The sequence below is a fragment of the Artibeus jamaicensis genome, unplaced genomic scaffold (genome assembly GCF_021234435.1).
Source record: "Artibeus jamaicensis isolate MK-2021 breed Jamaican fruit bat unplaced genomic scaffold, CSHL_Jam_final contig_3126, whole genome shotgun sequence".
Lineage (NCBI taxonomy): Eukaryota > Metazoa > Chordata > Mammalia > Chiroptera > Phyllostomidae > Artibeus > Artibeus jamaicensis.
This window is the reverse complement of record NW_026521723.1, coordinates 18,609,194-18,622,760: the sequence shown is the minus strand read 5'-3', so window position 1 is coordinate 18,622,760 and position 13,567 is coordinate 18,609,194. Positions and strand designations below refer to the sequence as shown.

Below are 13,567 nucleotides of genomic sequence, written 5' to 3'. Positions count from 1 at the left end.
CTTGCTCCGTACAGTTCTCACAGTATCCCAAATGAAGAGGGATCACTTCTTCCATTTAACAGTTGGTGTTAATGAGAGATATATACCCATTATATTTATAAAGACTGAGGCTCAAATATTAAAGGGCACGCTTAAAGTTAAACAACTATAAGTAGGGGAGGTGGGGTTTGAATCTAGAACCGTCAGTGTCCAGAGCCCGTGCTCACTGATTTGTAGCACATGCCTGTGCACCAGCCTGCCCGGCACTCTCTGTTCCCGCATTAGCCCCCACCCCCTGACCCCCACCCCGAGGCCTGGGCCCCTGGAAATGAGGCTCTGGGCTGAGCTGGGAGTCAGGGGAAGGGAGGGAGGGGAAAAATCGTCAGCTTCTACTCTAACGAATTCTCTCTCCTTTTCTTTGTAGTCGGCAGTTGGCTTTGATTACAAAGGAGAAGTGGAGAAACACACATCTCAGAAAGGCAAGGACCCTGCACTTCAGTGTTAGCAGCCTGACTGCCCTGCTGCTCTGCTCAGACTTGAACTAGCAACAGCTGTCACAACAGCCTTTTAGTTCCATGACCTGGTTCCTTACCATTGTATTTTTTTTTTATCCTTATCCTGAGGAAAGATTTTTTATTGCTTTTAGAGAGAGGGGAAAGGAGAGACAGGGAGAGAGAAACATCTGTCGGTGGCCCTCTTGCCCCAATAGGGTGTTGAACCCACAACTTGGGTATGTCCCCTGACCAGGAATCAAACCTGTGACCTTTCAGTTTGTGGGGCGATGCACCAACCAGCTGAGCCACTCCGGCCAGGGCTCATTTATTTTTAAATCCAAGCGTGTACTTTCTTCTTCCTTTCTCCTTTGTCACTTTCTATGAGATTGTTCCAGGTTTTTTTAGTTCCCTTTTTCTTTAATGGATTGAAAAGAAAGTATTCTACTCCACTATTTTAGGAGGTTATCCTTAAGTTTTAACATGCAGCTTTGAGTTAAGTTTTAAATTAATCATTTCCCCTTCCTGAGTAATATAGGAAATGTAGGCTAATTGAAAGGTAGGATAATTTAATTATACTCTTTTTACATTCTACATTATTTGTACCAACTGGACAATTATTATCGTGTGGAATATTGGTTCTATATTTGTAAACTCCACACAATGTCATCATGGTTATTACCGAGTAAATGATTATTTAAATCGACCAACATATCAACCAACTCCTAGCTCATCATCGTTTGCTGCATTTCATTGTTTCCTCCTTGCTCCTTTTATTTTCTTCTTGCTAAAGTATAACCTTTAACAAAAGAACTCCCAGGCTTTGTCTAAAAAATGTCTTTATTTTCTTCCACTCTTCATTGTTATTTTACATTCATCACTTGGAAGATATTATTTCATTACCTGTAGCTTTTCTCTTGTGTCAGTCCTTTGTAGGTAATATATGTTGTCTCTGTTTTTTTGTTTTAATGAAAGGTTTTCTCTTTGTCTCTGATATTCTGAAATATCAGCACATGTGTAGGTGTTTTATCTATTTTTACTATTCTACATGAGACTTATTAGTTCTCTTCAACCTGCAAAGTGACTCATTATGGAAAGTTCTCAGGTATTTTTGGGGGGGATAGTACCTTTCCTCTCTTTTATTCTTTCTCCTGGAACTCATATTAGATATATATTAGAAATTTCCATTATCTTTTTTTTTTTTTTATAATCCAGTGTAAAAACATGTTTTATTATATTGACATATATAATTGTCATAATGGCAAAATTGGAAATATGTATAAATCTATGCTTTTCAAATGGCTGAAAGTCAGCAAATTATCAAAGGCAGGGTTTTTTTTTTTTTTTATAATTTTTTTTATTGATTATGCCATTACATTTGCTCTATTCCCCCCCTCCCTTCCCCTCCACCCTGCATACCCCTCCCCCACCCTTTCCCCCTTTAGTTCATGAACATGTGTCTCAATTTCTTTAGATTCTGTATTTCCCCTACTATTCTTACCCTCCCCCTATGTATTTTCTATCTGCTATCTATGCTACTTATTTTCTGTACCTTCTCCCCCCTTCCCCTCCTCCCACTCCCCTATTGCTAACCCTCCCTGAGATCTTCATTTCTATGGTTCTGCTCCTGATCTAGCTATCCTCTTAGTTTGCTTTTGTTTTAGGTGTGGTTCTTAATAACTGTGAGTTTGCTGTCCTTTCACTGTTCGTCTTTTTTATCTTCTTTTTCTTAGGTAAGTCCCTTTAACATTTCATATAATAAGGTCTTGGTGATGATGAACTCCTTGAATTTGGTCTTATCTGAGAAGCACTTTATCTGTCCTTCCATTCTAAATGAAAGTTTTGCTGGGTAGAGCAATCTTGGTTGTAGATCTTTGGTTTTCATGACTTGGAATACCTCTTTCCAGCCCCTTCTTGCCTGTAAGGTCTCTTTTGAGAAATCAGCTGACAGTCTGATGGGAACTCCTTTGTAGGTGACTGTCCCCTTAGCTCTTGCTGCTTCTAAGATTCTCTCCTTCATTTTAATCTTGGCTAATGTAATTATGATGTGCCTTGGTGTGTTCCTTCTTGAGTCCAACTTCTTTGGGACTCTCTGAGCTTCCTGGATTTCTCGGAAGTCTATTTCCTTTGCCATCTTGGGGAAATTCTCCTTTATTATTTGTTCAAATAATTTTTCAACTGGTGGTTGTGCCTTTCCCCCTTCTGGTACCCCTATAATTCGGATGTTGGAACATTTAAAGATGTCCTGGAGGTTCCTAATCTTCTCCTCATTTTTCTGAATTCTTATTTCTTCATTCCTTTCTGTTTGACCATTTTTTTCTTCCTTCTGGTTCTCTCCCTTGATTTGAGTCCCAATTTTCTTTCCATTACTATTGGAATCTTTTGTATCCCCATTCATTTCAATTAATTTAGCTTCCATATGTTTCTCTAATTTGTGGCTAAAGTCAACCAGTTCTGTAAGGATCCTTATAACCAGTGTTTTGAACTGTGCATCTGAAAGACTGGCTATTTCTTCATCACTTAGGTCTATCGGTTCTGGGGCTCTGAGTTGTCCTAGAGCCATTTTTGGTCTGTTCGCGCTGTTAAGTCAGCGGAGCGAAGCCTTAGTTGTTTACCAGGACGGGGCGACCCAGGTCGCTGGTTTGTGACGCTGTGTGTGGGGGCGGGGTCAGAGAGGGAGCGATGGTGTTCCTCTCCGCTAGCCCAGCGTTTCCAGTCACTCCGCACGCCTGGGGTTTATCCGATCGGAATTGCCCGAGCCTGCTGCCCTGCGCCGGCTTCCCTTCTCACTGGCTTCTCCGCACGTAAATGCGCGCGACTGAGCGACCCACCGCGCCCCTTCTTTGTGCGCTCCGGCAGCCAGCTCGCTCGCAATCCGCCCTCGGTTCTCTGCTCGAACCGCGCACCGCCCCGGGAATTTTTTCTTGCTAACCTGCTCCGCTGCTGGCCTGGCTCCTCGTACCGGTCCAGCCGAGTATCTAGTTGTCCTTTGGACTCCGTATTGTCGATTTTCCGTGTGGCTTGGTTGTGACTGCTGTTAAAAATAGTTGTTCTTAGATTTGGTTGTGCACAGAGGCGAGGTGGATCCTCCATCTACGTCTCCATCTTGGCGGAAGTCTTCCATTATCTTTTATATGTCTCTTTTTTTAAAGACAATTTAAAAAAATATTTTATTTATTTATCTTTTTAGACACAGGAAAAGGAAAGGAGGAGAGACAGACATGTGCCCTGACTAGGAATTGAACCAGTGACCTTTTGGTTCGCAGGCCTGTATTCAATCCACTGAGCTATACCAGCCAGGGCCTTAAAGACAATATTTAAAGAGAATTTTTAGGTTTACAACAAAATTGAGAGGAGGGTACAGAGATTTCCTGTACACTCCTACCCCCACCCATGCATAGTCTTCCTCACTAGCAGCATCACTCACCGGAATGGTACTTTTTTTTTTTACCAAAGATGAATCTACATTGTTATGTCACAATTACCAATAGTTCCTAGGTTCACTCTTTTATATTTTATTTAGATTTTTTTATTGTATTTTTTTCATACTATTTATTCAAAATTTTTTCAGTTACAGTTTACATTCAATATTACTTTATATTAGTTTCAGGTGTACAGCGTAGTGGCTTGACAATTATATACTTTATAAAGTGGTGTACCCAATATTTTAAGTACCCACTTGGCACTGCATATAGTTATTATGATGCTATTGACTATACTCCCTATGCTGTAGTTTACATCCCGTGACTATTTTGTGACTGTTAATTTGTACTTAATCCCTTCACCCAGTCTCCAAATCCCCCGCCCCTCTGGCAACCGTTAGTCTGATCTCTCTATCTATGTCCCTTTCTATTTTGTTTGTTCCTTTATTTTGCTCTTTAGATCCAAAAATAACTGGTAGTATTTGTCTGTCTCTGTCTTATCATGCTGTTGCAAATGGTAAGAGTTTATGCATTTTTATGGCCCAATACTATTTCATTGTACACTCTGATATACATACCACCACTTTTTTATCCACTCGTCTGTTGAAGGGCACTAGGGCTGCTTCCATCTCTTGGCTGTTATAAATAACACTGCAATGAACATGAGGGTGCATGTATTTTTTTGAATTAGTGTTTTGGTGTTCTTCAGCTATATACCCAGAAGTGGAATTTCTGGGTAATAAGGCAGTTTCATCTTTAATTTTTTGAGGAACTTCCACACTGTTTTTCTTAATGGTTGCACCAGTCTGCATTCCCACCAGCTGTGCACTAGGGTTCCGTTTTCTCCACATCCTGGCCAGCACTTGTTTGTTGATTTATTGATGATAACCATTCTGGCAGGTGTGAGGTGATACTTCATTGTGGTTTAAATTTCCATTTCTCTGATAATTAGTGACATTGAGTGTCTTTTCATATGTCTGTTGACCATTTGTATATTCTATTCAGGGCCTCTGTCCATTTTTTTATTGTATTGTTTGTTTTGGTGTTGAGTTGTATGAGCTCTTTATAAATTTTGGATAGTAACCACTTATTGAATGAATCATTGGCAAATATCTTCTCTCACTCAGTAAATTGTCTTTTTGTTTTGTTGATGGTAAGTCTGTTTAGTGTTGTAACAAACTGCCAAACAGTCTTCCAAAGTGTCTGTACCATTTTGCATTCTCTCCAGCAATGTGCAAGGGGTCCTGTTGTTTCACATCCTCACCAGCATTTAGTTCTGAGTGTTCTGGATTTGGGCCTTTGAATAGGTGTATACTTCGTGTCTTGATTGCATTTGCATTTCCCTGATGACATATGATGTAGAGCATCTTCTCATATGCTTATTCGTCATCTGTATGTCTTCTTTGCTAAGGTGCTTGTTAAGATCTTTGGCCCATTTTTTTCCTTTTTGTGGAATTTATTGGGTTGGTACTGGTTAACAAAATTATACAGGTTTCAGGTACACAATTCCACAGTATATCATCTGTACACTGTATTGTGGGTTTATCACCCCAAGTCAAGTCTCCATCTGTCACCATTTATCCCCCCATCCCCTCCTCCACTTCCTCCCTCCTGCTAGCAATCACTACACTGTTGTCTGTGTCCATGGGTTTTTCTCTTTTTTGCTCAGTCCTTCCATCCCTCCTACCCAGTCCCCCATCCCCACCTCCCACCCCCTGACAGGTGTCAGCCTGTCCTCCATCTATGAGTCCCTCTCTGTTTTGGTCATTAGTTCATCTTGTTCAATTTATTCCACATATGACTGGAATCGTATGGTACTTGTCTTTCTCTGACTGTCCTATTTTTTTCAATTGTATTTTAAAAATTGTTGAGTCTTTTTTTATTGTGGACACTGTTACAGATGTCGATCATTTTTCCCCTCATTTTTCTACTTCCACACAGACCCTGCCCCCTCCACCCCTGGCCCTTCCCACACTATTGTCTGTGTCTATGGGCTGTGCATCTATGTTCTTTGACTAATCTCTTCACCTTCTTTCATCCAATCCACCCCTGCCACCTGCCCTTTGACGTCTGTCAGTCTGTTCCATGTACCCATGCCTAGTTCTCTTTTGTTTGTCAGTTTATTTTGTTCATTAGATTCCATATATAAGTGAGGTCATATGGTATTTGTCTTTCTCTAACTGACTTATTTTGCTTTGCATAATACTCTCCAGGTTCATCCATTCTGTCACAAATGGTAACATTTCCTTCCTTTTATGACCATGTAGTATTTAATTGTGTAGATGTACCACAGCTATTTTATCCAATCATCTACTGATTGGCACTTGGGCTGCTTCCAGATCTTGGCAGTTGTAAATAGCGCTGCTATGAACATAGAGGGGCATATATTGTTTCTGATTGGGGTATTGTGGAGTTTTAAGAGTTCTTTGTATATTTTGGATAACAGGGTTTTTTTTTTTAAATTAGAGGTATCTTTTGCAAATATTCCTCTTTCTATGGCTTGTCTTCTCATTTCCTTGACATTGTATTTTTTCACAGAGCAGAAGTTTTTTAATTTTAATGATGTCCAAGATTATCAATTATTCCTTTCATGGATTATGTCTTTGGTGTTATATCTAGAAAGGTCACTACACCTAAGGTCATCTACATTTTTTCCCACAACCTTCCAGGAGTTTTATATTTTTGCATTTTACATTTAGGTCTATGATCTATTTTGAGTTAATTTTCATGAAAAGTATAATGTTTGCATCTAGATTCTTTTTTCATGTGGACATCCAGTTGTTCCAGCACCATTTGTCATCTTCTGTCCATTGCATTGCCTTTGCTTCTTTGCTAAAGATTAGTTGACTATATTTATGGGGGGGTCTATTTCTGGGCTCTTTATTCTGTTTCATTGATTTATTTTTCTATTCTTTGACTACATTATCTCGATCACTGTAACTTTATAGTAAGTCTTTAAAGTCAGGTAGCGTTTGGTCTTCCAACTTTTGTTGGCTACACCTTCAGTACTGTGTTGGCTATTGGATCTTTTGCCTCTCCACAGAAACTTTAGAATCAGATATCAAAATCCAAAAAATAATTTGCTGGGATTTTGATTGACATTGCATTGTATCTATGGATCAGTTTAAGAAGAACCAACATCATGACGATACTGAGTCTCCCTTTCCATGAGCATAGACTCTATCTCCATTTACTTAGTTTTTTTTGTTTGTTTGTTTAATTCATCAGGATTTTCTTTATATAGATCTTGTCCATTTTTTTTAGATTTATACATAAATATATCTTTGTTGACAGTGCTAATGTAAATGGTATTGTATGTATTTAATTGCAAATCCCACTTGTTCATTGTTGGTGTATAGGAAAGCAACTGACTTTTTATATTAACCTTATAGTCTGCAACATTGCTACAATCATTTATTAGTTTCAGGAGTATGCTTATCAATTCTTTTGGATTTAATACACAGATCATCATGTCATCTGTCAACAAAGACAGTTTTATGGGTTTCTTTCCAGTCTGTATACCTTTTATTCCCTTTTCTTCCTTATTGCATCAGCAAGGACTTCCTGTACAATGTTTAAAGGAGTCGGCAGAGACTAATTTTCTGCTCTCCAGCCCCCTGTTCTTTTATAGAAATTAGAATCACAGACCCTAGATTTTAACCTCAGGCACTAAATTTGGTACTTAAAATGCCCTTGGGTTTTATCTAACATCTGCTCATAATTACCCTCATACCTACTGCTTTGATTTACCAATTTGTTTTTGGAGCCAGAATTTTTTTCCTTTTTTCCTTTTGAGCTTCACTGTTTACAACAACAAAAAAGAAGATTACTATATTTTAGCTGACATTTCTAAGTGTTTTATTGGAGTAGGGAGAGACATATATTTCATGTAGATCTGCCTTTTCCCTCCCGGAAGCCTCTCCTTATAATCTCTACACTTTCCCTTTCCTTGAAGAAGGCAAAAAAAAAAAAACCAAAGAAAGAAAGAAATGATCCTCTCCTCTTGGCATGGAAGTAAGAGGAGAAGAGAAAAGTAATGAACGATGGTAAAGCTGGCAAAAGATGGCTTAGAACGTCAGTTCCTCTTGACTTCTGTCTTCAGCAGCTCTTCCCTGTGGGCTGAGTGTGGGCTCTCATGACTTCTCCTTCCACCGTAGATTATTCTCGTGGCTTTGGTGGCCGATACGGGGTAGAGAAGGATAAATGGGACAAAGCAGCTCTGGGATATGACTACAAAGGAGAAACAGAGAAACACGAATCTCAGACGGGTAAGTTGGGGCTAGAGAGGAGGGAGGTCACAGAATATCATAGAATTTTCATCCTTCCTTTCTGAAAGCTGACACAGAGGACCCACAATACTGAGGGGCCCATGTGCAGTGCAGGTGGTGAGGTGAAGAGAGGTAAATGTATATGTGTAAGGATCAGTGGGAACAAACCAAAAGGGGTGGAGAGGAAAACCATAAGATTAGGAGCAGGACAGAAAAGGGAGGCTAAAGAGAAGGGGTGACTGAGAAAAGGGTGAAGACAGGCTGATGATAAGAAGAGCAGATCTGGCTATGATTCTTTTTAAAAAATATTTTACTTATTTATTTTCAGAGAGAGGGGAAGGGAGGGAGAAAGAGAGGGAAAGAAACATCAGTGCATGGTTGCCTCTCACGTGGCCCCCACAAGGGACCTGGCCCACAACCCAGGCATGTGCCCTGACCGGGAATCGAACTGGCAACCCTTTGGTTCTGGGCCCACACTCAATTTGCTGAGCTACACCAGCCAGGGCTGGCTATGATTCATAAAGGCCCCTCTGCCTCACAGAGGATAGAGAGATCGCCTTCCTCTCTGAGACCAATAGGGGATGCCCAGAAGGGCGTCCTTATTGTTTTTCTGTTTCTTCCTTTACATTTTCCCATTTTTCACTTTTTTTAAATTTTCAATTTCCATCTCTCTCCCCTCCATTCTCTTCCAAGTTTTTTCTCCCAAAGCTTTTGCTGCTCTTCCCACCTGTGCCTCTCTCTATCCTCTGATTCTCACACTTCCTCATCCATTTCTCTGCTTTCCACACTCTTGTCTTCTGGTCATTCTTCCCGCTGCTCCCTCTTCGCACCCCTTTCCAGCGTTTTCACTCCTGTATGACTCGGACCTTTCTGTCCTGCAGATTATGCCAAGGGCTTTGGTGGTCAGTATGGGATCCAGAAGGACCGAGTGGATAAGGTAAGGTACCAGAACACCAATTTGTCGACAATAGTTCTCCAAACTGCACACAAGTGCATGGAGAAGAGTAGAGGCAAAGCTGGGGAAAAAGGTGGAAAAAGCTAAGTGTCCTGAGCTGTCCTCCTGCTGTCCTGCGTTCCTCATTGGCTGCCCTCAGCATCTAATGAGTGTGTGCTCTGAAGCCTGAGCTTTAACCAAGGACAGGGAAGAGAGGCAGAGAAAGACAGAGAGACAGATAAACTCCAGGGAAAGGTGATGTTTAAAATTTCATTGCCTGCTTGGCACTGTTCATCCCAGTCTGTAGTCTCTTCCCATCCATGTCACTGTCCTCCCCCACACCGGTTCCTCTCCGTTACCTCGGGGCCTTGCTGCGTTCCGTGCAACTGCATTTGGAGATGCTGGTTTCTAGGGACACTGTACTTTCAAAAAGAGGGGCTGAGCCCAGCAGTTTACAACTTCTTTTTTCCTTCTCTCTGCCTCAAAACAACGGTATTGGAATATACTGTCCAACTATTGAGGATGAAGTGGTTAGGACACCACCTGTGGTGGCCTCAGTCTCTAACGCTGCTTTCTGGGTCACTGCCACTTTCTGACCACCACCTCCCTCACACACACCTACTGCTCTCCTTAGAGTGCCGTCGGCTTCAATGCAATGGAGGCCCCCACCACAGCTTATAAGAAGACGACACCCGTAGAGGCTGGTGAGTCTTAATAATTCCCTTTCTCAGTGTTCCTCAACTGCTTTTTCCTCCCCGTTCTTTTTCCCTCCATGCTTTTATCTACCTAGATTACTTAAGGTACACTTGACCCCTCCCCTCTTCTTGCCTGTGTCTATAGCTTCTAGCGGTGCCCGTGGGCTGAAGGCAAAATTTGAGTGCATGGCTGAGGAGAAGAAGAAGCGGGAAGAAGAAGAGAAGGCACAGCAGATGGCCAGGCAGCAACTGGAGAGAAAGGCCCTGGTGAAGACGAGCCATGAGGCTCAGCAACCAGCAGCCACTGTGGAAGAGCCGGTGGTGCCAGCCCCATTGCCTAAGAAGATCTCCTCCGAGGTGAGCATTTGCTGCTCTAGGACTCATATCCAGCATTCCTTGCCCAGACAGGAACCTAAAGAGTCCAAATCATTGGTTGAGAATAAGACATAGGCTTTCCCTATGTTAAGCAAATTTTATAAAAGTGTTAATAAGACATAGGCTTTCCCTATGTTAAGCAAATTTTATAAAAGTGTTGCCCCTGTGTTCAGGGAGATGTCAGTCCAACTGTGTAACTGAGCCTCATGTATACTAGAATGTTAGAAAAAAAACGCAAAGGGTACACCGCATAACAAAGGACAGCTCACCAGCCAGTGCAGCCAATCATTGCTGCAGGAACTAAGAGGAAGGAGCCATCTCTGCAGACTGGAACCCATCTTGAGGGACAAGTTTGATTTGGATTGACAGAGGTGGGAAGGGGTGTTGCAGGTCAGTATAAGGGAGAAGATGGAAGCATGATTGCTTACTGGAGAGATGCTTCTTTCTCCATAGGTTTGGCCTCCGGCAGGGAGCTGTTCGTCATCAGCGCCTGAGCCTTCGAGAACCAATAGGGAACACCCAGTGTCCTCCCCGCCCCCAAGGCAGAGACCCCCAGAGGTAAGCAGAGGCCCAAAGATTTTTTTGTCCCTTCTCCATTTCTTCATGTCTTAGGAAGGTGGACCATAGAATATGACTAACATCCTGGTTTGTCTGGGACTCTTCTGATCTTAATACTGATAGTTGTGCATTCTGGGAACCACCCAGTCCTGGGAAGACTAGGAGAGCTGGTCATCATAACTGTGGTATTCCCAACAGTGTGCCTTTCTTCAACATTTTCTGCCCTTCCAAGGAATCTGACTTGTTTCCCACTTCCCTTTCCTCGTACCTTTTACATTACCCTCCTATCATCACTTGGTATGTTTTGAGTGGGTAGATGCGGAAGGAGGTTGAGGCGTGAAGAATGGATGAAATACTGTGTTTTCCAGAAAGGGCTGAATGTAGAAGTGGTAGGGTGGTGATGGGTGGGATCTCAGCACTCCTTCATTGGAAAGTTTTGGAGAGGCAGTTCCTAGCGAGTTCAAGTCACCCCGCCCCACACTGTCTCTTCTCAGGATGATGAGGAGCCCCCAGCTCTGCCCCCCAGGACTCTGGAGGGCCTCCAGGTGGTAGAAGAACCGGTGTATGAAGCAGAGCCTGAGCCTGAGCCCGAGCCTGAGAATGACTATGAGGATGTTGAGGAAATAGACAGACATGAGAAAGACGATGAACCAGAAGGGGACTATGAGGATGTGCTGGAGCCTGAGAATCCCTCTTTTCCCTCCTCTCTGGCTGGTGAGTGGTCGAGAGAGAATCAGCTCCTGAATTTGGTCAGGTCTGCAGTGGGGGTGGGTGGTAAGAAGTATTGTCCCATTACCCAGAAGAACCTGTTTGTTTTCCTTCTCCCTGTTGGTGAGACCATGTTTATATTTCTCACAATGCAGGAGCATCGGCCTGTCCGGATGGAGCTGGGATCTCAGCTGTAGCCCTATATGACTACCAAGGAGGTAGGTTGGGAGTGGCCTGAGGGGTCTGCTGCCTGAAGGCCCTCGAACAAGAGAGGGGGATGAACTCTGAGGGTCAGGGAAGGGTCCAGACTTGGCACCAAGAAGACCAGGCCTATTTCCCTTCTGAGGTGGGCACAGGGATGGAGGGATTCCTGTCTGACCTTCCTAATTCCTGTCAATTTTGTCTCCAGAGGGAAGTGATGAAATTTCCTTTGATCCAGATGATGTCATCACTGACATTGAGATGGTGGATGAGGGCTGGTGGCGGGGACGTTGCCACGGCCGCTTTGGACTCTTCCCTGCAAATTATGTCAATCTTCTCCAGTAAATGGCCCTTACTGTATTCTGCACTGTGACTTCCCATGTCCGAAGTGGCCCCGCCTCCACCTCCTCCCATCCTGCTTCAAGTATCTAATAGGATGTCATGAGTTTGCTGAAGTTCTACATAGACTTCCCCCTCCCTCTGCAGTAGGGCTTGGGGCAGAGACGGCATGAGGAAGGAGCCGTCCTTCAGGGTCCTCTCTGTCCTGTGCAAGCTCATAGACATTTAGGTTGTTGTCCCGCCTCCTTCCCCATCATTGCTCCCTCCACCACCCCAAGCTCTGCCTTTTGCTTTCGAGAGCTCTGAGCTTCCTGGTTTGCTTACCTGGGAAGGGATGTCTGGATTGCCTGGTTTACCTGGTTGTGCTTTTGCTTACCTTCCTTCCCTGCAGAGATAATCTTTTCTCTGCTCAGTTTTAAAGTTGGAAATAAATGAGACTGTTTCACCTCCAGGCTGAGGTAGATAAGTGCTTTTTGTGCAGCCTGCAATGGCCTTGGCTCTTTCTTTAAAAAAAAAAAGATTTTATTTATTTATTTTCAGAGAGAAAGGAAGGGAAGGAGAGAGGGAGAGAAACATCAATGTGTGGTTGTCTCTTGCACACCCCCTACTGGGAACCTAACCTGGCACACAACCCAGGCATGTGCCCTGACTAGGAATTGAACTGGTGACCCTTTGGTTCTCAGGCTAGCACTCAATCTACTGAGCCACACTAGCCAGGGCAGACTTGTCTCTCATGGCTCCAATTCCCCTTCCATCTTTTAGGCATATCCAGAAGAATCCCTTCTACCACTGTCCATTCCCCTCTGCCCTGGATGAATAGGACTGGGCCTTTTTTTAAGGCTGTACTTACACCCAGTCCCAAACAGATCACCCTGGGGTAAGGTGGGAAGGTGGGGAAACAGGAGGCCGTGCAGTGTCAACTTCTGTTGGCTTCTGCAGTTGCGAGAGGCCAGCCACCTTCTGCCTGCGAGTAATGACCACACTCTTTTAGAACATGACAATTCTTGAGGAAGAAGCACACATTAGGGATTAGAAAGGAAGAAAAGGGAGATTTGGCAACAAGCACACAAAAAGGTGAAAGCTAAAGGAACACAGCTCTGATGAAGTGGTAAGAGGATTTAGCCAGAGAGAGTGTCCTCTACTTGAGAAAGCCCAGGCTTTTTTATAGCTAGCTGGGTGACTGAAATTGATGGCCAAGTTAGCTTGTGCATGGAAGGAGCTCATGAAGCTTCTGTGTGGTTTCAGGGTTGAGGCTGATAGGAAAAAAGATGAGGACATTTGAATAGACAGTGATGGGCAAAAAACAAATCACCAGGCAAAGTATGGGGATGAAAGAGAATGAGAAGGCAGGTCATAGTGGGTTTATCCTAGCCCAGGCCATTGGTCTCCATAAGGCCCAAGATAGAAGATCCTAGGCAAAATCAAAACCAAGTCAAAATCAAAGTCAGGGATTTGGCTGGTGTAGCAAATGTTTTGTCGGTAAGACAAAGTCTATGTTGTAACCAGTATCTAAAGTTGGGTCCAGCTTTCAAAGACGAAGAAGATGGTGGGAGCTACAATGAGTGGCTGAGCTCTATAGATGCTCCAGGACTTCCTA

The 13,567-nt window shown here is 43.1% G+C and overlaps 1 protein-coding gene across 4 annotated transcripts in view; it reads left to right on the top strand.

Moving 5' to 3' along the window:
* HCLS1 (hematopoietic cell-specific Lyn substrate 1) overlaps nucleotides 1-12,421 on the top strand; it is a 38,766-nt gene extending 26,345 nt beyond the window's left edge. For all 4 annotated transcript variants that reach the window (XM_037142280.2, XM_053663033.1, XM_053663035.1 and 1 more), the window contains exons 6-14: nucleotides 404-458; nucleotides 8,050-8,160; nucleotides 9,042-9,097; nucleotides 9,729-9,798; nucleotides 9,935-10,146; nucleotides 10,618-10,722; nucleotides 11,217-11,436; nucleotides 11,586-11,648; nucleotides 11,840-12,421. In XM_037142280.2, coding sequence (XP_036998175.2) covers nucleotides 404-458; nucleotides 8,050-8,160; nucleotides 9,042-9,097; nucleotides 9,729-9,798; nucleotides 9,935-10,146; nucleotides 10,618-10,722; nucleotides 11,217-11,436; nucleotides 11,586-11,648; nucleotides 11,840-11,976 — 1,029 coding nt within the window. In that variant the 3' untranslated portion in view covers nucleotides 11,977-12,421. The remainder of the gene's footprint in view (nucleotides 1-403; nucleotides 459-8,049; nucleotides 8,161-9,041; nucleotides 9,098-9,728; nucleotides 9,799-9,934; nucleotides 10,147-10,617; nucleotides 10,723-11,216; nucleotides 11,437-11,585; nucleotides 11,649-11,839) is intronic.
* Nucleotides 12,422-13,567: the final 1,146 nt, after the last annotated feature.